Genomic DNA, 27466 nt, shown 5'->3' with positions numbered 1-27466 from the left:
AATTTTACCATTAAGGCAGCAAAGGTTTCCTATGATAAATTTGTTTAAAAATATTCGTTCAATACAATAGCAAGTCGTCGTGTTATGGTGTCATATGACATATGCATAGTTATGGACATATGTACACAACGTTCATAATTCGCATTTTCACTTTGAAAACAGAAGTTTTATACATGACGTATTTCATAGAAGATCAACAAAGTTTTCGAAGGTTCCGCATAGCTCTGAGAAGAGCAGTATGGATATGTTCAACAAAATAATCTCCACCTTGAAAAGGAGGTTATGGTATATTAACTTTTTCATTCCATTTGTAACATCCCTAAATATTCGTTAAAGACCCCATAAAATAGCGAGTCGATTAACGATGCCTGTCTGTCTGCCTGTTGAAATCACATACAGCCCACATTATTTGACGTTCAAAATTTGGCAGAACAAATAGAATTATGTCTAAGATGGTTGGTATTAAAAATGAGATATATCGGTCCACGTTTCGGTATAGCCCCCATATAACGGTACTTCCCACGATTCGGTATTTTGACGATTTTTGCCATATTTTTCCACAGATTTGTCTAAATACTGGTATTTGTAGGTCATAATGGTTTCAAGCTCCGGTAGAGTAACATTGTATGTATAGATCCACGTTTGTGTATAGCCCCTATATAACGGTAACTTCCGATATTCGACATTTTGATGATGTTCGCCACAATTTTTCACGGATTTGTCTAGAAATTGGCAATTGAAGGTCATAATGGACTCTAGCTCCGATGGCAGATCTTTGAATATTTAGGTCCACGTTTTCCTATAGCGCACATATAACGATACCCACCGAGATTCGGCATTTTGATAAACCTAGTTATATTTACCCACGAAATTGTTTCAAATTTGGTCTTTTAGAAGATTTGGTATACCTTGAAGTATACAATTATCCCTGAAAGTTCCAGTTTTGGTATGACCCCTACAAAAGTCTCACCCACTATATGTTTTGAAAAGTTGAACAGCAATATCCAAACGGCCTTACTGGTATTTGTTGTTTAAAGTGGATCACGTTTGAATTCAGATACTTTTATATAAAAATGTTTTCTTGACCCAATGGTCGAGGGTACTAAATGTTCGGTACGGCCGAACGTAATGTTTTTTTACCTGTTTTAATTTAAAATCTCTGGAGATTGAACTTTTTCGTTTCTTTGAGTATCTCCGTTTATTCCATTGTTTTTCCATTTCTCTTCTTTTATTATGTATTTATGAAAAATTATTTCCCTACCTCACTGAATGGCTTAAAAATGTTTTTTTTTAGTTTCTTGTTTGCTTATCTGTTTTTCTGTTTTCTATCTCACCATTTTCTTCTTACCTTTATTTTGCAAATGATTCATTCATAGACCGGCTTACCGCCCGTTGTTCATTTGGATCTAAGTTAGTGGGTTTCTTTGGTCATAAATCAACGGCAATTGAGTGTATCCATCGACGTCTTTTAATAAATTTTCATCAGTTTTTCTTTGGTACTCCGGTTACAGAGGCAGAGATAGAGAGAAGAAGACTGCACAGAAACAGAAACAGCAATAGCAATTAAAATTGCATAGCTAATAAGTGGCATAGTTTGCATTTTTGATTGAGGATTTATGGCCAAGAATGCCTATATTTAACATTTGCATCACTTTTTCGTAACTGAATGTTTGAGAGGAAATGTATCTCGAATGTTATGAAACCTTGAAAAAAGATGTCCGTCAAGATAAATTTAAATTTAATTAGCAAAGACACAAACCAAGGTGATTTTTTCTCCGGTTCACAAAGGGTTAATAAAGAGAGAGAGAGAGAGAGAGAGAAAGAGAGAGAGGAAGAGATAGAGAGAGGGAGTAGTAAACCAGAGAAAATTAAAGGTAAACTAAATTATATTAGTTTTCATCAAATTTCATAATTTTCCCTACAAATTTCAAAATGAAATCGCTAAATAAAAACCTAATTAAAATTTACGCTGAAAAACTTTGAAACCCTTAACTATACATTTAAACCGAGAATAAAATATTTAAAAATGAAGCGGTGTTGTCGCTGGGCACAAATGAAAGATCTCGAGGAGTACTTTCCGAATCTGTGGACCTTATAGTCAAAAAGAATTTCAGACTTAGGAATTTTTTGCATTTTCTGAAAAATTATCGCTCAATTTTATGGAAATTGCAGATAAAAGGGTTCACAGAACAGAAACTAAAAATGAAGCGGTGTCGAGGCTGGGCACAAATGAAAGGTCTCGATGAGTACTTTCCGAATCTGTGGACCTTATAGTCAAAAAGAATTTCAGACTTAGGAGTTTTTTGCATTTTCTGAAGAATTATCGCTCAATTTTAGGGAAATTGCAGATAAAAGCGTCCACAGAACAGAAACTAAAAATGAAGCGGTGTCGAGGCTGGGCACAAATGAAAGGTCTCGAGGAGTACTTTCCGAATATGTGGACCTTATAGTCAAAAAGAATTTCAGACTTAGGAGTTTTTTGCATTTTCTGAAGAATTATCGCTCAATTTTAGGGAAATTGCAGATAGAAGCATCCACAGAACAGAAACTAAAAATGAAGCGGTGTCGAGGCTGGGCACAAATGAAAGGTCTCGAGGAGTACTTTCCGAATCTGTGGACCTTATATTCAAAAAGAATTTCAGACTTAGGAGTTTTTTGCATTTTCTGAAGAATTATCGCTCAATTTTAGGGAAATTGCAGATAGAAGCATCCACAGAACAGAAACTAAAAATGAAGCGGTGTCGAGGCTGGGCACAAATGAAAGGTCTCGAGGAGTACTTTCCGAATCTGTGGACCTTATAGTCAAAAAGAATTTCAGACTTAGGAGTTTTTTGCATTTTCTGAAGAATTATCGCTCAATTTTATGGAAATTGCAGATAAAAGCATCCACAGAACAGAAACTAAAAATGAAGCGGTGTCGAAGCTGGGCACAAATTTAGAAATTAATTAAAAATTTGTTGCAATTATTTTTGAATTTTCTGTATTTATAATTTGAATTCAACAATTTTTTGTCAGTGCATGTATATTACCTTCGGTTCAATTTTAACTCCAATCAATGCTCTCACTATTTTTCGAATAGAATTTGTTAGATTTGATTTTAGCTTTACATTTGCTCTCACTGAGGAAAGCTCTACAAGCTTTTACAAAAAACCGAAAAATGTAACAAATGTTCTTCATGTACAGCAGAGTCGTGCAGAGGGAGAGAGAGAGTTAGAAAGAGAAGCACGATCCTGCGTAAAGTGTTTGTGAGAAGACAAAGAACTAAGTGCGCGCTCCCAAAATGCAAACGTTACTATTTCTTTTTTTTTAGGAATTTTTTTTTGTTTTAAGAAAATGCTGCGCCAGAAGAGTGCAATCCGGTGTTGGAAAACATATATTTTTGTACACATGGGCCATTATTTTTTAATATGTTAATTTTCAAAAATAAAAAAGTAATTTTTGTCCTGTATCAAAGTATGAATTTGAAAATAAAAATTAAATATTTGAAATAAAAAAATAGTGCTTTCGCGTTTTTCCTACAACCTACTACTTATTGGTGTAAAATTAACTTAGTGCAGAATAAGCATAAACGAAATAATGGCGACTCTGCTGTACATGAAGAACATTTGTTACATTTTTCGGTTTTTTGTAAAAGCTTGTAGAGCTTTCCTCAGTGAGAGCAAATGTAAAGCTAAAATCAAATCTAACAAATTCAATTCGAAAAATAGTGAGAGCATTGATTGGAGTTAAAATTGAACCGAAGGTAATATACATGCACTGACAAAAAATTGTTGAATTCAAATTATAAATACAGAAAATACAAAAATAATTGCAACAAATTTTTAATTAATTTCTAAATTTGTGCCCAGCCTCGACACCGCTTCATTTTTATTTTCTGTTCTGTGGACGCTTTTATCTGCAATTTCCATAAAATTGAGCGATAATTCTTCAGAAAATGCAAAAAACTCCTAAGTCTGAAATTCTTTTTGAATATAAGGTCCACAGATTCGGAAAGTACTCCTCGAGACCTTTCATTTGTGCCCAGCCTCGACACCGCTTCATTTTTAGTTTCTGTTCTGTGGACGCTTTTATCTGCAATTTCCCTAAAATTGAGCGATAATTCTTCAGAAAATGCAAAAAACTCCTAAGTCTGAAATTCTTTTTGACTATAAGGTCCACAGATTCGGAAAGTACTCTTCGAGACCTTTCATTTGTGCCCAGCCTCGACACCGCTTCATTTTTAGTTTCTGTACTGTAAACCCTTTCATCTGTAATTTCCCTAAAATTGAGCGATAATTCTTCAGAAAATGCAAAAAATTCCTAAGTCTGAAATTCTTTTTGACTATATGGTCCACAGATTCGGAAAGTACTCCTCGAAACCTTTCATTTGTGCCCAGCCTCGACACCGCTTCATTTTTAGTTTCTGTACTGTGAACCCTTTCATCTGCAATTTCCCTAAAATTGAGCGATAATTCTTCAGAAAATGCAAAAAATTCCTAAGTCTGAAATTCTTTTTGACTATAAGGTCCACAGATTCGGAAAGTACTCCTCGAGACCTTTCATTTGTGCCCAGCCTCGACACCGCTTCATTTTTAGTTTCTGTTCTGTGGACGCTTTTATCTGCAATTTCCATAAAATTGAGCGATAATTCTTCAGAAAATGCAAAAAACTCCTAAGTCTGAAATTCTTTTTGACTATAAGGTCCACAGATTCGGAAAGTACTCCTCGAGACCTTTCATTTGTGCCCAGCCTCGACACCGCTTCATTTTTAGTTTCTGTACTGTGAACCCTTTCATCTGCAATTTCCCTAAAATTGAGCGATAATTCTTCAGAAAATGCAAAAAATTCCTAAGTCTGAAATTCTTTTTGACTATAAGGTCCACAGATTCGGAAAGTACTCCTCGAGACCTTTCATTTGTGCCCAGCCTCGACACCGCTTCATTTTTAGTTTCTGTTCTGTGGACGCTTTTATCTGCAATTTCCATAAAATTGAGCGATAATTCTTCAGAAAATGCAAAAAACTTCTAAGTCTGAAATTCTTTTTGACTATAAGGTCCACAGATTCGGAAAGTACTCCTCGAGACCTTTCATTTGTGCCTAGCCTCGACACCGCTTCATTTTTAGTTTCTGTTCTGTGGATGCTTCTATCTGCAATTTCCCTAAAATTGAGCGATAATTCTTCAGAAAATGCAAAAAACTCCTAAGTCTGAAATTCTTTTTGAATATAAGGTCCACAGATTCGGAAAGTACTCCTCGAGACCTTTCATTTGTGCCCAGCCCCGACACCGCTTCATTTTTAGTTTCTGTTCTGTGGACGCTTTTATCTGCAATTTCCATAAAATTGAGCGATAATTCTTCAGAAAATGCAAAAAACTCCTAAGTCTGAAATTCTTTTTGACTATAAGGTCCACAGATTCGGAAAGTACTCCTCGAGACCTTTCATTTGTGCCCAGCCTCGACACCGCTTCATTTTTAGTTTCTGTACTGTAAACCCTTTCATCTGTAATTTCCCTAAAATTGAGCGATAATTCTTCAGAAAATGCAAAAAATTCCTAAGTCTGAAATTCTTTTTGACTATAAGGTCCACAGATTCGGAAAGTACTCCTCGAAACCTTTCATTTGTGCCCAGCCTCGACACCGCTTCATTTTTAGTTTCTGTTCTGTGGACGCTTTTATCTGCAATTTCCATAAAATTGAGCGATAATTCTTCAGAAAATGCAAAAAACTCCTAAGTCTGAAATTCTTTTTGAATATAAGGTCCACAGATTCGGAAAGTACTCCTCGAGACCTTTCATTTGTGCCCAGCCTCGACACCGCTTCATTTTTAGTTTCTGTTCTGTGGACGCTTTTATCTGCAATTTCCCTAAAATTGAGCGATAATTCTTCAGAAAATGCAAAAAACTCCTAAGTCTGAAATTCTTTTTGACTATAAGGTCCACAGATTCGGAAAGTACTCCTCGAGACCTTTCATTTGTGCCCAGCCTCGACACCGCTTCATTTTTAGTTTCTGTTCTGTGGACGCTTTTATCTGCAATTTCCATAAAATTGAGCGATAATTCTTCAGAAAATGCAAAAAACTCCTAAGTCTGAAATTCTTTTTGACTATAAGGTCCACAGATTCGGAAAGTACTCCTCGAGACCTTTCATTTGTGCCCAGCCTCGACACCGCTTCATTTTTAGTTTCTGTTCTGTGGATGCTTCTATCTGCCATTTCCCTAAAATTGAGCGATAATTCTTCAGAAAATGCAAAAAACTCCTAAGTCTGAAATTCTTTTTGACTATAAGGTCCACAGATTCGGAAAGTACTCCTCGAGATCTTTCATTTGTGCACAGCCACAACACCGCTTCAATTTTAAATATTTTATTCTCGGTTTAAATGTAGAGTTAAGGGTTTCAAAGTTTTTCAACGTAAATTTTAATTAGGTTTTTATTTAGCGATTTCATTTTAAATTTGAAATTTGTAGGGAAAATTATGAAATTTGATGAAAACTAATATAATTTAGTTTACCTTTAATTTTCTCTGGTTTACTACTCCCTCTCTCTATCTCTCCCTCTCTCTCTTTCTCTCTCTCTCTCTCTTTATTAACGCTTTGTGAACCGGAGAAAAAACCACCTTGGTTTGTGTCTTTGCAAATTAAATTTAAATTTATCTTGACGGACATTGAAAAAAGGTGGTTGTCTTACACAGATAGGGATAACAAAAAAATAAGCAGGCTTGATATTTAAATAAAATTAAAAAATTGTGATTCCACATAGGATAGAGGTTCAACATTTGGGAGTTCCATTATCCGATTTTTTGTTAGTAATACAGACATCTTGTTAAACATTAAATATAGTTGTTGTAGGTTTTGTAATATCACTACTAAATATTTCAACTTAATTAATTTTAAACTCTTAGAAATATTTGAATTTAATTTCGTTATGCTAAGTATTATTATTTCGGCCAGTGTAACATAATTTGCTGCATTCTATCACGCCTGTGGCTTGGTACGTGTGCAAAACATTTTTAGGTTAAATATATGACTAAATGCTTTCAATAGCGCGCAAATACAGTAGAAGTAGGAAGTAGCAATGGACTTAGAAATGAATAACAGCAAATGTCACTAAATTGGTAGTTTCGAGCAAGAATTATCAACATGTTTTTTACATAGGCGGACAAAGAATAATGAGTTATTGCATTCCCATTAGAAAGTAAAATAGTAACTGTGAGTATATTACTCTAAGTCTGTATAGGGTAAGTGTACCAGTAGTCGGCACTTTTAGGATTTTCGTGTTTTTAATTGCTCACCATTCTGAGTGGAACTTTTCAATTATTACAAAGTTAATTTATTCAGATTCGAAATTTTGTATAGTTTTTGCAATAATAAATAAAGTTTTAATAACTTTTTATTAAATTTCATAAATGTATAGTTTTATTAAAACAATGCTTTTTTGCCAGAAGTCGGCACCACTTGTTAATTGTCGGTATGGCATGTTCCAACAGTCGGCATACCAATTTTTTTGTAAGAATAATTTATAATAATATTAAATTAATTCATAAAAATATAATATTTTTGTTTAGTTAAACTGATTCGACGTCTTTATTGTACTTTTCTTAAGAATATGGATTTAAAAATTAAATTTTTATTAGAATAATCTTTTCTTAGCGAAATTGTACACAAAGATAGCTGACAATATATTTGAAGTAAACAAAATATATTTAGTTATAATAGTTTCATTTATTTGGGCTTAAAAATAAAAAGTGCCGACTACTGGGACATGCCGAACTTAGGCACACTTACCCTATCCCAATTACGTATTGCATAAAAACACCATTTTTGAATACCATTTTTATACTCCCAGCCATAGGGCTACCGAGAGTATTATATGATTTGGTACGGTCTCTATAGACCAAATCTGTTTCAGGACATTTGGATCCGATCTTCGGGTGTTTGTCTGGCTAGTGTGCACGATAACTCTCAATTGGAGTATCCGATTTGGTCCAAATTTGTTACATCTTAATATTATTATCAAATTTAGATCGAGTTCGGAAATGGTCAAAGGATGGTCAAAAGGTACAATTTAAACAGAAAACCAATAAAGAAAAGCCAAATTCGGGCTGGGCCGACTTTATGATACCCTACACCAGTTTGCATATATAGTAGAGATAAACATATAAACGTTTTTATGCGAAAACATACCAACTATGATCGTTTTTGATACTCCCAGCCATAGGGCTACCGAGAGTATTATATGATTTGATACGGTCTCTATAGACCAAATCTGTTTCAGGACATTTGGATCCGATCTTCGGGTGTTTGTCTGGCTAGTGTGCACGATAACTCTCAATTGGAGTATCCGATTTGGTCCAAATTTGTTACATCTTAATATTATTATCAAATTTAGATCGAGTTCGGAAATGGTCAAAGGATGGTCAAAAGGTACAATTTAAACAGAAAACCAATAAAGAAAAGCCAAATTCGGGCTGGGCCGACTTTATGATACCCTACACCAGTTTGCATATATAGTAGAGATAAACATATAAACGTTTTTATGCGAAAACATACCAACTATGATCGTTTTTGAATGCGTATTATGACTCGAAACCAGTTATAATTTAAAGCCGAAAGAAACGAAAGGAAGATATACAGGGTGAGATAAAAAAAAACTGCAACAAATTCAAACGTCATAATTTTTAAATTTTTTTTACATTTTATTGAATGAAAGCAAAAAATTTCCGAAATAGCATCAAATTTTAGAATAAATTTAGATTTGTTCGAATTGGTCAGCTTTGGCACGAATTATGGCCTTCAAACTGTCAATTATACCGCCTTACGCTGCCTGAATGTTGCTCTGCGGTACTTTGGCCCATTTCCGGCGATGCGCTTGCTTGAGGTGCTCGACACTTTGGTATTTTTAGTGCCAACCTTGCTTCCTTGCGCGTGCTGAGTGCAAAGGTGCTGAGTAATGTTGGAATGTCCAAGGTCTGCGGCCAAATTGTTTGCGTGCCCAAGGCCTTAATACACCCTCCAAATATTTTCGCGATTAATACGAGCGGAGAGCGACCATCGGCTGTTATAGCGGCCCACACCATCACCATGGCCGGCGCTTGAGTTCTGTTGGCCAACCGAAGGTGCACATTTTTAGCTGACCTTCTTAGCAAGTAAACGCGATCATATTTTTGCTTAAAACTGCTGGACAACAAATGTTTTTTCATCGGAGAAAACCAAATTCGGCAGAAAAAAACCCTTTTATGTATGTAAGTTTTTCGAAATTTCAAGTCTTAAATCTTTCTATAACTTTTCAGTAAATAGTAACCGCCATCCACCTATTTAAGATAAAGAACAATCTTAAACACGTTCATAAAACCCCATTAAATATAAATAGCTTACTCCTAACTTTTTGCTGAATTTGACCCCATTAATATTAAAGTATAAACAGAATAATATTAAAGTGTATAAAAAAAAAACATTTGTGGGGCAATTCCGAATGAGGTCATTTCTATTAATAACTCAAAAACCTATGAAAAAATAAGTAATTGTTCTAACCCAGATGCAGTATGCATTTCATCCACTCCATTGGTCAACGCCAACACATACTCACACACACAGCATTTGAAAGAAATTTTATCGAATGAATAAAAAAATACTCCGGCATAAGAGAGTGGACAACAAAGTTGACCTAATAAGAATATTTCTGCGCTGCATTGCTCGTTCATACACCTGTCCGTCCCTCGCCAACACATGCTGTGCGCGATGCTGTTAGAAAATTGTCACTTTGAGTGAGACTGTAGCAATAACTAAACGGTGGAGTGGGCAATTCTGTGGAAAATAATAGACGCCATATGGCTGGTGGTCAAACAGAATCTTGCAAAGGTAACCCAATTCTAGAGCACTCGACTGCAGTGCACACAAAGTAAGCGATTCCTTTCACCGAGCATCCTTGCCTCTGGCTTAGAACGCAATCAAAATGGTATTTACAAAAAAAAAGCTGCACGGAGTGTTAACCAGGTGACAAACTCCAACACCAAAGAAGACGACAAAAATAAACCAGTTTCCAGAGGGAGCCGAAGGGGGTAGAAACATGTGAGGGGAAGGGTTTTTGGTCAATTGTAAACCAAACAAGACCATGTTCTTGTGAACTGTCATTGGGCAACAACAATGCAACATTGGTTCCAGTGTCTTCTTTTCAGAAGTGAGTGAGGCGCGGACGGTTGGACGGTCAATGTTGATGACAAAAGTTGTTGGGCAACTTGGCAACAACTCTTAACACCCATACATATTTAATTCTTATTTCAAATAAGCAGAGAAATAAGTTGACTGTGATTTTCAAAACATATGTGGTATGAAGTATAAAATTATGCCGATTTTTTCGTTTTCATACATATATGTAAGTATTAAATTAGCATGGCAAAATTGCTCACTTTAATATTACCAAACAATGAGTAATGACAACTCAAAGTGAAGGTGTATCACTATAAAACCTAAGGTCTCTGGTTCGAATCCTTTAATCGAAAAAAATAAGAAAATACGAAAAGTTTGCCAACACATATTTAGGCCATTTAACAAAAATTAGTGATTCTAATGGGGCTACAACTCAGAATGTCGCAAGTTCAACAACTCCATCGGCAATTATAAAAATGAAGTGTGGTGCGATTGAATAAAAAATCAACTCAATTTTTATTAAAATGGAAATAAAGATTTTTAACAATTTTTTATTCTCTGTGGCTGTTGTAAATACTTACTTTCTAGGACATGTCTATGTTAAAGTAAGGGGTTAGCTTTATGAGTGGTTCCTGATGCCAACATGACTCATTACTTGGTTATGAGATTTTTTCAGGGGAGCATTATTTTCACCTAGTTTCTTGAAATGTGGGAGACAGATGCTCAGTATATATCCAATAGAATCCTAGACAACATTTTTTTCTATCAAATATTTATTCAACCTATGCAACCTATTTTTTATGGAATCGGATTCCTTCCAGCATTTTTTTTGAAATCGCCTCAGAGGAATTCCACCAATTCTAATCATATGTTTTACAATCTAACATTTTTCCACAGTGTATCTCGGGTATCAATCGGTTATGCTATACATGTAGATATGGACTGGACAAGACATACCGTTGCTTATGCATAACACCAAACACTCAAAAAGCCAGGCCATGTAATAATGTTGCAACATGCTGCATATGGTGGATGGTTGGGTTGGTGGATGGATGGATGAATGGACAGTGCATATGTTGTCCAACTGGCTGGTTGGCTGTTTGGCAGTATCAGGTCTCAGGCGAAATACCCAGCCATTGTTGTGGTACAAACAACATTCAACATTTCACTTCAATCGACAGCCAGTCAGACAGACAGAAGAAGAGTCTACATGCATAGCCAGCTCACTTATTTAGTAAACGATTGACGTAGCTTTAATGTGTTCCATACATTTCTCTGGCGTGCCACCACAGTCGAGAAACGTTTTTTTCTCCCTTCAGGTTTTGTTGGTTAATCATTAAAAAGAGTGTGTTTAGAGTGGCTCTTTTTATTCAAAATTTGTGTTTTTTGGTTTGTTTGTTTTGCCGGCAAAACCGGATGTGGAAACTGGTTGATTGTTGTTATTGTTGCCGTTTGTTGGCATTGTTTTTGGTGAGGCGATGGAATGGTAAGGTTCATACTAGATGGATTCATTGTTCAGATATTTAGCAACAATTTGATATAACTGCTCTTTTAGACTCTTTTTATTACTTGGCTCTGTTTTAGGGAATAGAAATGAAGCCAACTCCCAAATGACAAAGCATTCTTGAAAATATTACAAATAGGCAGATTTGTAGATTGTATCCATTTTTTTTTACTAAAATCAAACTAAACCTGAACTAAATAAACAGAGATTTCTTCTTCCTTAGTCTCAAAACATAATTATATAGAACAAAATTAAAAGTCTAGCTTAGGGTTAAAATGTAACATTTTATAAAAATGAAGTATGCCATCCTTGGTCTGTTCCAGAACTGCAAGAATGTAGATAAAGATTTTACCTTTATGATATCGAAAAAATTAGTAGATTCTTGTAAGTAGTGGAACAAAGCATCTGTTTTTTTCAATATTTTGAAGACAGCAATTTAGCAATAATCATGGTCTAATTCAAAAACTAAAATTAAATAATTTTAAAAATAGTATTTTGTTGAACTTGATTTGAATGTCAAATACAAGTTGCAGTATAGAGAATAACATGACATTTCCCTAAGAGTAATAGTTTATTTGATAATTAATAATCTGCTCGTGCTGTAACATGATATGTTATTCATTCAGGAAAACATTGTATACTTGTATCTAACCTTTAGAAACACTTCCTTTCAAATTATATCATTGTTAGATGTAACATCAGCATAAAATCTCATTAGAATAGCTACCATATTCTGACAAAAGATATTAATATCAATGTCTTTTTAATTGCCCAAGCTTTTTTTCCTAAGCAGAAAACAAAGGCTGAACCAACTTTATGTTGTACCCACATCCACACAATTCCGACTTGAAAAAAAAAACATCTTCAATGTAAGATACACATATAGATTACATGTGTTTTCTTCTTTTTTTTCTTCAAACCATACAAAGTATAGTTAACACCCCAAATAATAAAGTCATTTGCCACCGTCATGAACGGATGCCAAGGTGTTGTTGGTAAGACAACAAAAAGCAAATGACAATAATGGAGATCAGGAAAACTAACTTCGTTGGCCTATGGGTAGACGAAAAAGACGTGTGCTAGCTAAACTCAAAAGAAAAACAGGTTGGCCAGATGAAGTTTTCTACAAAAGAAGAACTCATATCATAATTTTACTTTTGGACACAAAAAGCTCAATTTGAAACTACAAAGATTTACAGTGTTATTTTAGAGAATAGCTTGAGATGGTTATTCCAAAATGAAAAATTGGAGCAAATTCGGATTATCCTTTCCCTTTCTGTGCAATAATTTTTTTTTTTAATTGCGACCTTCTGGGGGAGGTACCAGAAGGAGTGGGTTAATATTATTGTCCATCTTCGAACACGATCTAAGTTTGACAATAATATTACGATGTACCAAGTTTGGACCAAAACGGATACTTCCTTGGATAGTTATCGTGCGCCCCAGCCAATACTATATAGGTTGCAATACCTGCTTCAAACCCTGCAATCTGCTAAACCAATGAACACACCAATTAGAAAACAAAACAGTTGATTCCACTCGATTTTGCTTTCAGAGTAAGCTCTTACTCTATTTCGAGCATTTCGACTCCCACTCTAATTTTTCAAACATATTGCGAGTCACTTATGTTTGAAAAATTAGAGTGAACGTTAAAATGCTAAAAGCGAAACCGAGTTGAATCAACCCTTCGACACATAAAACAAAATGGTGGACAGCAGACTTAGACAGACATAAAAACTCGCGCACTTTGACTATTCCCGCTTGCGAGTAAAAACGAGCAAATGTGAGCTATAAGCAGTGATGTGATTCTTACTGGAAGTAACCTAGTATAACCTTTTTTGCTACCGGATGATCCTCTCAAGTGTTAATATATACGTCTTGTACAGCAGCTTTTACTTGTCTTTAAACGCAGAGTATAGAGCTTAATTCTATAGCAAAGTGGGGAACAGATTTCCGGATGAATTTAGAAACTTTTACTACATTCGTCTTGCAGAGGAGCTTTTTCTTGTCAAGTAGTAACAGATTTCATGCATCGGGTCTTTCTTCAGACTTCAGAAGAAGTTTCTTCCATCAAATAAATATTCAAATCTTTTAGAAAAACTTCTCAATTTTTTTATTATATTAAAACGTATACAATTGTTTGCCTTATAAAAGTCAAATTTTTTATTGTTTTTGAAAAAAAAAAAATACTTTCTTAGAGTAATTTGGACCCAGTGATTTCAAAATTTTACTCCGATTTTTCGTTTACATATATTGGCAATAATTCCTCATTATTACTTTTTCCATGTATTATTTTTTGTTATTTTTTTAAATTAATATCAAATATTCCAAAAATATGGGTTTCAGAAATGTGCCGATACCATCAAGGGGCCCCCAAGGGGGGGGAATTTTTTTAATTAATGACAGATGACTCTTACTACCGACACAAAAATTTGTTTACAATTTTACCCTTTTCATATATAAATGTTTTTACTGTTTGAAAAATAGAAAAGAGAAGCGAAATGGGTTAATAAATACAACTGAGTTATGTTCATGGTGTTTTTTCACGTAACCAGTTTCATGTTTCTTTTTCTTGCCACTGTGCCACAAAAAAAATCCCAAACACGGCTGAATAACCATCTGTACATGATGATATTTGGCTGGCTGGCTAATATTCTCAGCGAACAATCTGTTCGGCAAATACCTGGTCGTACGGTTCACAGGTTTCTACCTCTCGCTCTCTATGAATTTTACAGCATTGTAGACATTTTCGCTGGTTTGCAGAATATGCAGATGAAAACATGCGTGCTTGTGTGTGCGTGTGTGTTTGGACGAGAGTCTGTTTTTATTGTTAATGCCATCGTGTTCATTTAAGCGTTTGCTCGTTAATTTACCGTAAACTTCAACTTCACCTTATTCTACTGTCGCTGTTGTTTTTGTTGTTTTCGGTCGTTATGGGTGCTTTCGTCATACATATGTGAGTAATAAGACTTGTTTCAGATTTAAGCCACATTACTCTGGCTGGTGTGGCAGAATATGTATGTTTTGAGTTTGTGTTGCAGACACGAATGTAGAGATTCCAGTTTCACATGTTGATTCTTTCTTTCTTCTTTAATTTTGACAACTGACAATTTTCCTCATTTTACACTCAAATAAAAATGTCTTCATTGTTTTTTATTTTTTTCTTCTATTTCTCATTTCAGATTTGAAATTTTCTACACGACACAAATTAATGGTCAATGAAGGGCAATAAAAATGGTGATTGTAACACGCGTAAGTACATACATAAACATATTCTTTGAACTTCCACAACTCTTTTTTTATTTTATGTTGCACAAGTGGCAGACTGAAGACGACGTGAGAATTTAATGGTGGTAGCTGAAGATAGAACGTTTATGTCTTTTATCATAAAATATGCATCTTTCCATTTATTAGCCGTTCTATTGTAGGTTACAACTCATAAATTTCTTGGGGTTTCCTGTTTCTGGTTTTCAGGTGGGAATGTTTTTTTGCGTTGAAGAAGAAATAAATATTTCATGTGTTATTTACATCACACGGAAAACGGTGGGAGGGAACATGAATATTTTTACGGCGTTTAACGTTGTTATTTAAAGCATTTTATCCATGGACATATTGTTAACAAAGTAAGCTGTGGTTTGACGTGAAGACAGGTGTCAGATAAATCTCTTGTTTTGGGAAAAAGAAATTCTAAATGATAGACATTGCAGCCAGTATATAATGGTAAGGGAAATATAAAGACTGGACGGGCCGACTATGTCTCAGTAAAAAAATGGGCAATAACCAATTAAAAGGTTAAACCATGGCCAAAAAATAAAGCAGAACGAAAGACAAATTTCCAAAAAAAAGTAACAAAGTTCGACCTGGCCGAATTTTTAATACCATTTACCATTTTGAAGGATGTTGAATAATTTCGAAAAAGTCAAAAATACCATTTAAAAGAAAACCGTTATATGCGGAATATACGAAGACGTGATCATGCATGAGCATTTTTTTCATAGGCTGAAGTAACGGTTCCGAACTTCAAGTACGAATTTTAAAACAATTCCGTTGAATAATGTTGCTGTTGTTATCATCAAAACACCGGATAAAGGGTACCTATATGTGGGATAGATATACGATATCGTGGACAATTTTCTGGCATAAGTTGTAGTACTCAATACGAATTTCAGACAATTCCATAAAAAATGTGGCCACAATCGTTAAAATACCGAATATCAGGAGGTACCCTTATATGGGGATATATGATATCGTGGACCTATATAGACACTTCTTTTCAGGGGACAAACTTCTCAGAAGGAAATACTGGTGAGGATTTTCAGACAATTCCATTGAAAAATTTAGCTACAATCATCAAAATACCGAATATCGGGAGGTACCGTTATATGGGGAAAATACGATATCGTGGACCTATATGAAAAAGTCTCTTATAAGTGGTAAAGTACCCACAAAGAACTCCCTGTGTGAAATTTCAGACAATTCCATTGAAAAATGTGCCTAAAACCATCTTCGAACTGTGCAGGCAACACAAAAGACTGATCTGTGCAAAGTTTAAGTTTCCTATCTTTCGTAATTCGTTTTAACTCTAGCATGATTACAACAGACAAACGGACGGACAGGACTAAATCGTCTTCGTTAGGTCTAAAATTATTATTTCGATGAGTTACAGACGGAATGACGAACTTAATATGCCCTCCATATTATGTATGATTTTGACAATAAATGTTATATATAATTAATAAATATTGTGATAAAGGTTAATTCTTTCCAAACTATGGACCCTCAAAGTTTCATTGAAATCATTGCCCTTTTTTGTTAACTTGAAGGATTGTGATTTTATTTGGGAATTTCTTCTAGTTTTCTGTTCCCCTTTGGGCAAAATTCTGTTTTATAACTCTTAACTTCTAGGGAAAAAATCATGTGTGAAAATTCAGAAAATTATTTATGCTATACCCCCTAGAATTAGCCTCACATTAAATTAACAAAATGAAAATCAAAAATCAATAATGTTTTGGGAAAAAAACACCGAACATTACCTTAAAAAGAATAAATTTTCATTTTAACAACTACAAGTCATTAATGGAAACCAATGCCAGTATTAACTCCATTTAATTGCTCATCCATGAGCAGTACAAACAACGAAAATAATACCACCACCAAAATGAAACGAACTGTCTGGTGCGTTACACTTGAAAAAATATTTGGGTCAATGTTTTTGTTGTTTTGTTTTTCAAAAAAAAAAAAAAAAAAAAAAAGAATAACTACTCAATGAAAATTGTTCATACACAAATATGTATATAGAAGTGCGCATATTAGTAAAAGAGAATTAAATATTATATAATTTCCAAAGCGGCAAGTAAATTTTTAATAAACAAATGTTTGTATCGAAAATACATACAAAATGAGTCATTACCCAACATACATTTTACATTTTATTTTACACATTTCATTCATTGATTGCCATCCCAGCTGTCACTGCATCCTGTTGCCTTGATACCTAGATGCTTTCTTTCCCCTTATTTGAGCTTCTGTATCTCCTCCACTTATTCTTCACTTCTGTTGAATTCCTGCAACTTTTTGACGCCTCCATTCTGAAATGAGATTGAAATAATTTATACTACAGATTCCCAGATTTATTATTCATCATTACCTTAGAGTTTCGTCCGGAAATGGGTCCTAAATTCGCGTGATTTTGATTTTAACCAAAGAATATAATTTTTTGTTGACAATTTTCACAAAAAAAATCAAAACAAATTTGTCAACAAAGGACAGATTTGAGAAAAGTTTGTGCAAAAAAGTGTTTCTCAAGCATTGTTGAAAAATTCTTATGATAAACTATTTTCATAATATTATTCTCAAGCTGTATTGTATTTTTGGTATGTTGGGTAAAAATTAGATTTTTGAAGTTTCGTTGCTAAAAAAAACTCATTATGGGAAACTACGCCATCATTTTATTAACTCCTTTCAAAACACTTTCACGTCTTTCTGTAATTGAATTGAAAGAACATTTGTCATAAGAGTCACTGAAGCATAAATTTCAGGGTCAAGACTACAATTCAATCAACCGCTTATGTGTAAATGAACCATAACAGAATTAAATATGTGTTTTTAAACTCTTCTCATTGTTCTTTTTTACATTTTAGGGTGACTACATCTGGATAGAACCCGCCTCGGGTAGAGAATTCGATGTAGCCATTGGTGCTCGTGTCATTTCGGCAGAGGGTAGACGCATACAAGTGCGCGACGATGATGGTGATGAGATATGGCTATCGCCGGAAAGGCGTATCAAGGCCATGCATGCCTCTTCCGTACAGGGAGTGGAAGACATGATATCTTTGGGAGATCTTCACGAGGCTGGCATATTAAGAAATCTACTCATTAGATACAAAGAGAATTTGATTTATGTAAGAAGCCTGGCTCCACACATATATATAAATTGATAATCTAAATAATCATATGTCTTTTGTTTTCGCAGACCTACACCGGTTCCATATTGGTGGCAGTAAATCCCTATCAAATCCTGCCCATCTATACGGCGGATCAAATCAAACTCTATAAGGAGCGAAAAATCGGCGAACTGCCACCACACATCTTTGCCATAGGCGACAATGCCTATGCCCACATGAAACGCTATCGCCAGGACCAATGCATAGTCATATCGGGCGAATCGGGTGCGGGTAAAACGGAAAGCACAAAACTCATTTTACAATACTTGGCTGCCATCAGCGGTAAACATTCCTGGATAGAACAACAAATTTTGGAGGCTAATCCCATTTTGGAGGCATTTGGTAATGCAAAGACTGTAAGAAATGACAATTCTTCCAGGTGAGTGATGATACAGGAATCATATTCGTTCCGTATCTAATGATATTTACTATTCCCCTTTAGATTTGGCAAATACATTGATATACACTTCAGTGCCAATGGCGTTATTGAGGGTGCCAAAATTGAACAGTATCTGTTGGAGAAATCTCGCATTGTTTCTCAAAATCACAGCGAGCGGAATTATCACATATTCTATTGTATTTTGGCCGGTCTTTCGATGGAAGAAAAGAGGCGGCTGGAGCTTGGAAATGCATCAGATTATAAGTAAATAAACATAGCATACCGCACACATACTTCTTGACTTATATTATATACTTTCCCCATTTGTAGATACCTAACCGGCGGTGATTGCATCACTTGTGAAGGTCGTGATGATACCGCCGAATTCTCCGACATACGCTCTGCCATGAAAGTCCTACTTTTTACCGATCAAGAAATCTGGGAAATTATCAAATTACTTGCAGCTTTATTGCACTGCGGCAATATAAAATATAAGGCCACAGTTGTGGATAATTTGGATGCCACCGAAATTCCCGAGTACATAAATGTGGAAAGAGTGGCAGCCCTTCTGGGATTGCCGCTACAACCGCTTATCGATGCCCTTACTCGCCGTACACTTTTTGCTCATGGCGAGACAGTGGTCTCGACACTGTCCCGAGAACAGTCAGTTGATGTACGCGATGCGTTTGTCAAGGGCATATATGGACGTCTCTTTGTACACATTGTACGCAAAATCAATGCTGCCATTTACAAACCAAGGGCCACTTCCCGCAATGCAATTGGCGTTTTGGACATATTTGGTTTCGAGAATTTCGACCAGAACAGCTTTGAACAATTCTGTATAAATTATGCCAATGAAAACTTGCAACAGTTCTTTGTGCAGCACATCTTTAAACTGGAACAGGAGGAATACAACCACGAGGGCATCAATTGGCAACACATAGAGTTTGTTGATAATCAGGATGCTTTGGATTTGATTGCCATCAAACAGCTCAACATTATGGCTTTGATTGATGAGGAGGCCCGTTTTCCCAAGGGCACGGATCACACAATGTTGGCCAAACTGCACAAAACCCATGGCACCCATAAGAATTATTTGAAACCCAAATCGGACATTAACACCAGCTTCGGTCTGAATCACTTTGCCGGTGTTGTATTCTACGATACCAGTGGCTTTTTGGAAAAGAACCGCGACACCTTTAGTCCAGATTTATTGCATCTGGTAAGTCAGAGTAGCAATAAATTCCTGAGGCAGATCTTTGCTCAAGACATAGAAATGGGCGCCGAGACCCGTAAGAGAACGCCCACATTATCTACTCAGTTCAAAAAAAGTTTAGATGCTTTGATGAAAACTCTTAGCTCCTGTCAGCCATTCTTCATACGGTGTATCAAACCGAACGAAGTGAAAAGACCAATGCTGTTCGATCGCGGCCTTTGCTGTCGCCAGTTACGTTATTCGGGCATGATGGAGACGATACGCATTCGCAGAGCTGGTTATCCCATACGCCATGGTTTTAGAGACTTTGTGGAACGTTACCGATTCCTTATCCCTGGAGTACCGCCAGCTCATCGCACCGACTGCCGTTTGGCCACATCCCGCATATGTGCTGCAGTATTGGGCAAATCAGACTATCAATTGGGTCACACTAAAGTTTTCCTTAAAGATGCTCATGATTTGTTCTTAGAACAGGAACGTGACCGTGTGCTGACACGTAAGATTTTAATATTGCAAAGAACTATTCGTGGATGGGTTTATCGCAGACGTTTCTTGCGCATGCGAGCTGCAGCCATTACCATTCAGCGTTACTGGAAGGGCTATGCTCAAAGAAAACGTTATCAGCAGATGCGAGTGGGCTACATGCGTTTGCAGGCATTGATACGGTCACGAGTCCTTTCGCATCGATTCCGTCATTTGAGAGGTCATATTGTGGGCCTCCAGGCGCATGCACGTGGTTATTTGGTTAGGCGCGAATATGGTCACAAAATGTGGGCCATTATTAAGATTCAGTCTCATGCTAGAAGAATGATAGCAATGCGTCGGTACAAGAAAATGAAGGAGGAATACAAGAAGTTTGCAGAAGTGTTGCATTTACGAAAATTGGAAGAACAAGAACTCATGCACAAGGGTAACAAACATGCCCGGGAGATTGCTGAACAACATTATCGCGATCGTTTGCATGAGCTGGAACGCAGAGAAATGGAAAAGGAGATCGAAGAACGACGTCGAGTGGAGGTGAAGAAGAATTTGATAAACGATGCAGCCCGCAAGCAGGATGAACCTGTGGATGATGGAAAACTGGTGGAGGCAATGTTTGATTTCTTACCAGATTCCAGCAGCGAAGCTCCGACGCCACATGCCGGCCGAGAAACATCGGTGTTTAATGATTTACCACATGGCAACAGTGTTAATCAAGAGGTAAGAGGACATAATTACAATTAGTGACTGTGCTAATCTTCCTACATTTTTCTCTCCACAGGATATTATCGGTCCCATGCATATCTCCGAAGATGAAGAAGATTTGTCGGAATTTAAATTCCAGAAATTCGCAGCTACCTACTTCCAGGGCAATGTCAATCATCAGTATTCCAAAAAGGCTCTTAAACATCCCCTTTTGCCACTGCATACCCAAGGTGATCAGTTGGCAGCCCAAGCCTTGTGGATAACTATTTTAAGATTTACCGGTGATATGCCTGAACCGAAATACCATACCATGGATCGCATGGATACGACATCAGTAATGTCCAAAGTCACAGCCACTTTGGGCAGGAACTTTATTAGAAGCAAAGAATTCCAAGAAGCTCAACTAATGGGATTGGACCCCGAAGCTTTTCTCAAACAAAAGCCACGCTCAATCAGACATAAATTGGTTTCGCTCACGTTGAAACGTAAGAATAAACTCGGCGAAGATGTAAGACGCCGTCTGCAGGATGAAGAGTACACTGCAGATAGTTATCAATCATGGCTCCAATCTCGCCCCACCTCTAACTTGGAAAAACTACACTTCATCATTGGCCATGGTATTTTGAGGGCCGAACTTAGGGATGAAATCTACTGTCAAATTTGTAAACAATTGACAAACAATCCCTTGAAATCCTCACATGCCAGGGGTTGGATTCTCTTGTCACTGTGTGTGGGTTGTTTTGCACCCTCTGAGAAATTTGTCAACTATTTGAGAGCTTTCATTCGGGAAGGTCCACCTGGCTATGCTCCGTACTGTGAGGAACGCCTCAAGAGAACTTTCAATAATGGTACACGTAATCAACCTCCATCCTGGTTGGAATTGCAGGCCACGAAATCAAAGAAACCCATAATGTTGCCCATCACATTCATGGATGGCAATACGAAAACCCTCTTGGCTGATTCGGCAACAACGGCTCGGGAGTTGTGCAATCAATTGTCGGATAAAATCACTCTGAAAGATCAGTTTGGCTTCTCACTGTACATTGCTCTATTCGATAAGGTCTCCTCTCTGGGTAGTGGTGGAGATCATGTAATGGACGCTATATCACAATGTGAGCAATACGCCAAAGAACAAGGAGCCCAGGAACGTAATGCTCCCTGGCGATTGTTCTTCCGCAAAGAAATATTTGCTCCCTGGCATGATCCCACTTTCGATCAAGTTGCTACGAATCTCATTTATCAGCAGGTGGTCAGAGGTGTAAAATTCGGAGAGTATCGTTGTGATAAAGAGGACGATTTGGCCATGATTGCAGCGCAACAATATTTCATTGAATATGGCACCGATATGTCTATGGAAAGACTCTTTACCCTGCTGCCCAATTTTATACCCGACTTCTGTTTAACAGGCGTCGATAAGGCCATCGAACGTTGGGCTGCCCTCGTGTTACAGGCCTATAAAAAGTCGTACTACGTTAAGGAAAAAATACATTCGCTGAAGATCAAGGAAGACATTGTGAGCTATGCCAAATACAAATGGCCTCTGTTGTTCTCACGATTCTATGAGGCATATCGCAATTCTGGTCCAAACTTACCCAAAAACGATGTTATCATTGCTGTTAACTGGACAGGCGTCTATGTGGTTGATGACCAGGAACAAGTTTTATTGGAATTGAGTTTCCCCGAGATTACTGCCGTATCCAGTCAAAAAACCAACAAAGTTTTCACCCAAACCTTTAGTTTGTCTACCGTTCGCGGAGAAGAGTTCACATTCCAAAGTCCCAATGCCGAAGACATAAGAGACTTGGTCGTCTATTTCCTCGATGGTCTAAAGAAGAGATCGAAATTTGTCATAGCCATTCAAGATTATCGGGCCCCTTCGGACGGATCTAGTTTCTTATCATTCTACAAGGGTGACCTTATCATTTTGGAAGACGAGAGCTGCGGAGAAAATGTCCTCAACAATGGTTGGTGTATAGGTCGTTGCGAACGCACCCAGGAAAGGGGAGACTTCCCGGCAGAAACTGTGTATGTTCTACCTACGCTTACGAAACCACCTCAGGATATTCTAGCTCTATTTAATGTGGAGGAAGCCCACCATGGCAAACGCTTGAGTATGGCATCGAATGGAGTGACAGAGCCCAGAGACCGACCACATAACTTGATGGAATATGCTTTGGATCATTTCCGTTTACCTCCCAAGCGAACAGTGTCAAAAACACTGACTTTGAGTTCAAAACGCTCTGAAGAAATTTGGCGTTATTCCAGAGATCCTATCAAGGCTCCGCTTCTCAGAAAATTGCAAGCAAAAGAAGAGTTGGCCGAAGAGGCTTGCTTCGCTTTTGCAGCAATTCTTAAATACATGGGTGATTTACCCTCAAAACGGCCAAGAATGGGCAATGAAATCACAGACCATATATTTGACGGCCCATTGAAGCATGAAATTTTGAGGGATGAAATATATTGCCAAATAATGAAGCAGTTGACTGACAACAGAAATCGCATTTCAGAGGAGCGTGGCTGGGAGCTGATGTGGTTGGCCACCGGTCTCTTTGCCTGCTCTCAGGCCTTACTCAAGGAATTAACTCTCTTCCTGAGAACCAGGAGGCATCCAATATCACAGGACTCTTTGCATCGCCTGCAGAAAACGATTCGCAATGGCCAGCGCAAGTATCCACCTCACCAAGTTGAAGTGGAGGCCATTCAGCATAAAACTACTCAAATATTCCACAAAGTTTACTTCCCGGATGATACGGATGAAGCTTTCGAAGTAGATTCCTCAACCAGGGCCAAGGATTTCTGTCAAAATATTTCGCAACGTCTATCGTTGAGAACAAGCGAAGGTTTCTCGCTCTTCGTAAAGATAGCCGACAAAGTTATTTCAGTGCCCGAAGGAGATTTCTTCTTTGACTTTGTGAGGCACCTAACGGATTGGATAAAGAAGGCCAGACCAATACGCGATGGTAGTAATCCACAGTTCACCTATCAAGTGTTCTTCATGAAGAAACTTTGGACCAATACAGTGCCCGGAAAAGATCGTAATGCCGATTTGATATTCCATTATCATCAAGAGTTGCCGAAACTTTTAAGGGGCTATCATAAGTGTTCACGTGAAGAGGCCGCCAAGTTGGCTGCTTTGGTCTATAGAGTCCGTTATGGTGATAATAAGCAGGAACTGCAAGCCATACCGTATGTATTGTTATGGGAGTGAAGGGAAAAGGGAGTTTTAATTTTGTATGTCTTCAATTTCAGACAAATGCTGCGTGAATTGATACCCTCCGATTTGATGAAAATGCAAAGCACTAGTGAATGGAAGCGGGCAATTGTTGCCTCATATAACCAAGATTCCGGTATGAGTTCTGAAGATGCAAAAGTGGCGTTCCTTAAAATTGTCTACAGGTAATGTTAACCTTTATATTTTTCTGATTTAAAAAAGTGGTATGAATAATACAAAAGTTGTGTTAAAACTCTTGTTTAACTAAATACCATAAAAGAAATCAAAAAAGAAATTTTGAACTTTGTTTCTTTTGGTCTGAAGTTTAAATATTTAGTTAAAATAAAAAAATCGTATGTATTTTAATTAAATTTTTAATTTTTACAGATGGCCCACATTTGGATCGGCCTTCTTTGAAGTAAAACAAACGACTGAACCTAATTATCCTGAAATGTTATTGATAGCAATTAATAAGCATGGTGTTAGTCTCATTCATCCAGTAACAAAGGTAAGGAATGACCATTATGAATTGTGAGAAATAAATAAGTATTCGTTCATATTTTCCAGGACATACTCATAACTCATCCGTTTACACGCATTTCAAATTGGTCATCCGGCAACACGTACTTCCACATGACCATTGGTAATTTGGTACGAGGCTCAAAGCTGTTATGCGAAACATCTTTGGGTTACAAAATGGATGATTTGTTGACATCGTACATCTCGCTGATGTTAACTAATATGAACAAGAATCGCACTATTCGCGCAAACTAATCAAGTCTAATCGAACTTTTCCTCACCCATAAAAGTCTCTTAGACAACTTGAAATTGTATTGTTTTATTTTTCGAATTGTTCTTTACCACCAAAATCGTGTCTTTTTATCGTGTAGACCTCTCTTTTCGTTTTACTTATGTTATAATTTATGATCAAATTACACTTAATTTATACATATGTATGTGTTATTATTTTCAAGCGTCTACTCTACCTAACTTTATGGTCTAAAATCTTAAATATTTTTAATATTTATTTTTATTATTTTATTTGTTAGTTTTTAAGTAAGGCAATCGAAGCTTGGTATAAATACATTAACTAACTTGTATTTGTTTTTAACCATTCTTTTTAAATTCAGTAACACATTTTTCGAAATTTTATAATCTTATATAGTGTTTTTTCAAATCGAAATATAAGAAAAAATTAAAGGAAATACAAAAAACCATAGTAAACTATATTAGCCTTAATTTGTTTTAAACAATTTCAAAGACATAAAAATGAATATCAAGAAAGCGTTTTTTTTAATTTACCGTAAATAGAAAGATTTGTAATCAATTAAAGTATATTATTTATACAATAAATATATATTTATAATAAAATATAAAAAAAACATATATAAATAATGTGTTTAGATATTGAGGGACTAGAAAAATGTGGATTAGACCATTATCCATGGTGTAAGGAATTATTTGGAAGTTCTTGTTTTGCTTTTATAGTTTTTCTCGTAGTGGTTTCTTTTGAGATTTTGCGGGAAATATTCATAGTTATACTCGACGCCTAACGTTTTTGAACCTGAAACACTTTCGATATGTATCCCTTCGTATTTCTACTCCTGTATTTTGTAAATAATTACAGTTCATATTTATTGTCCGACTGAGACAAAATTATTCACTATTCAATGGGTTGTCTATAGGACGAACCGTATTGAAATTGAAGAGTATCGGCCCAGATTTGGACATAACTTCTAATTTAATTGTTTTTAAAACAAATTACTTACATTAGCCCAAATTACATAGCATTCAATAAGTTCGCATGTTCTAGCACTTACATCTTGCAACGAATTTTGGAAACGCGGTAAAATTTTTTTCCATGTCACAATGCGAACAATAGGCCAAAGAACAAGGAGCCCAGGGAACAACTCTAGTTTAGTAAAAACTCATCGATTTTTTCCAATTTTTTTCCAGGGGTAGTTATGTTTGCCCTATTTTATTCTTGGGGGACGGACCCGGAACCCAAGACCCGAAAGTCCGGGTTCGGGCACTTACCCTATATAGACAATATAGGTTTGAAAGCTTATGAAAATACCTATCCAAAAAGTGGTCACACGATGCGGTAATTTTTAAGCGGTTTGGAAGTTATATACGATACTAGGGTAAAAATAACTACCTCTGGAAGAAATTTCGGAAAAAACGAAGAGTTTTGCTAAACTAGATTTAAGCCGAGCACATGTCCGTAATACTCCATGGCGATTGTTTTTCCGCAAAGAAATATTTGACCCCGGCATGATCCCACCTTTGATCAAGTTGCTATAAATCTCATTTATCAACAAGTAGTTAGATGTGTTAAGTTCGGAGAGCATAGTTGTGATAAGGAGGACGATTTGGCCATGATTGAATTGTTACTTCAGTGAATATGACACTGATATGTCGATGGAAATGCTCCTTATCCTGTTGCCCAATAATATTTGGATTGAGAGATATCATGCATTTCAAAAAATCCTTTCTTAAGTTTGCTCAAAATTAGGTTAGTTTAATTGATTTCAGATCTGCGTTCCACCAAAACTCTAAATAAAGGTTTGGCTCCCGTATATTGATGAGGGGAATTATATAGAATGTCCATTCCTAATTGTCTTTTAACTCGAGAAAAACAAAATATCCAGCCCAGTTTAGTCGATGGAGGAAATCTGCGCTCCTCAAAGATTGGAAGCAAGAAATCAAACACTAATGGGAGCACCGGAGCAACTACATTTTATCTGGGGTATAATGTGAACTTCCAAACACACACACATACAACTACCGAGTCCATTATAATTTGCTTTCCACACAAAAAAATACTGTGTGCTTCGTTGATTAGAATTTCTTCAAGAAAACCCATGGGCAGAAAATCACGCGACAGGAATCGAAAGGACCGAAGGCAAATCTAGAATGAAATTGCTAAACAATACGTATTACGTACCATTCAAACGAATCCACAACATCAACATTTTGCAAATTAGCAAAATTTAGCAAAATTGTTCCCGCGACAAATGTATGTTTAGGTGCGAAACGGCGTCTTTTTCTTTATTCGTCAAAAACACAACACAAACTTTAATCGTTAAAATTTTATTAAAATACACATCTACTCAAATAAAAACTTTATTTCCTTACACTTTATTGCACTCGCGAACTTCTCTTTCAATATTTTTTTAAGTTATTTTACTATTTTCTAGGAGTTTTGTTTATTTCAAATCCCAACAGCAACCACTCAATCAAGGAAATCAACTGCGAATGTGGTGATAAACAAAATCCCATAAAATAAATTGCGAATAGGGTGGGAAGGCGAATAATGAGAAATTATAAAACTTAATTAACGCCTAAAGGTATGCAATTTTTATAATAATACTAATCAACAGCTTTGAATGAGATAGACAATTTGA

General features: G+C 36.3%; 1 protein-coding gene and 1 long non-coding RNA gene across 2 annotated transcripts in view; one reads left to right on the top strand and one right to left on the bottom strand.

Moving 5' to 3' along the window:
- LOC101890965 (myosin-VIIa) overlaps positions 1-25431 on the top strand; it is a 42071-nt gene extending 16640 nt beyond the window's left edge. Inside the window, exons 3-11 of the mRNA XM_059125159.1 lie at positions 14808-14877; positions 17766-18026; positions 18098-18447; positions 18511-18711; positions 18778-20863; positions 20925-24034; positions 24098-24244; positions 24447-24567; positions 24627-25431. Coding sequence (XP_058981142.1) covers positions 14860-14877; positions 17766-18026; positions 18098-18447; positions 18511-18711; positions 18778-20863; positions 20925-24034; positions 24098-24244; positions 24447-24567; positions 24627-24833 — 6501 coding nt within the window. The 5' untranslated portion in view covers positions 14808-14859 and the 3' untranslated portion in view covers positions 24834-25431. The remainder of the gene's footprint in view (positions 1-14807; positions 14878-17765; positions 18027-18097; positions 18448-18510; positions 18712-18777; positions 20864-20924; positions 24035-24097; positions 24245-24446; positions 24568-24626) is intronic.
- LOC131803674 (uncharacterized) lies at positions 16864-27306 on the bottom strand. The gene is made up of 3 exons (XR_009342725.1): positions 27007-27306; positions 17273-17607; positions 16864-17213 (listed from the first exon to the last, which is right to left on the bottom strand). It is a non-coding gene; the product is annotated as an uncharacterized LOC131803674 (long non-coding RNA).
- Positions 27307-27466: the final 160 nt, after the last annotated feature.

Source organism: Musca domestica, unplaced genomic scaffold, assembly GCF_030504385.1.
Source record: "Musca domestica strain aabys unplaced genomic scaffold, Musca_domestica.polishedcontigs.V.1.1 32, whole genome shotgun sequence".
NCBI lineage: Eukaryota > Metazoa > Arthropoda > Insecta > Diptera > Muscidae > Musca > Musca domestica.
This window is presented reverse-complemented; position numbering and strand designations above follow the sequence as displayed.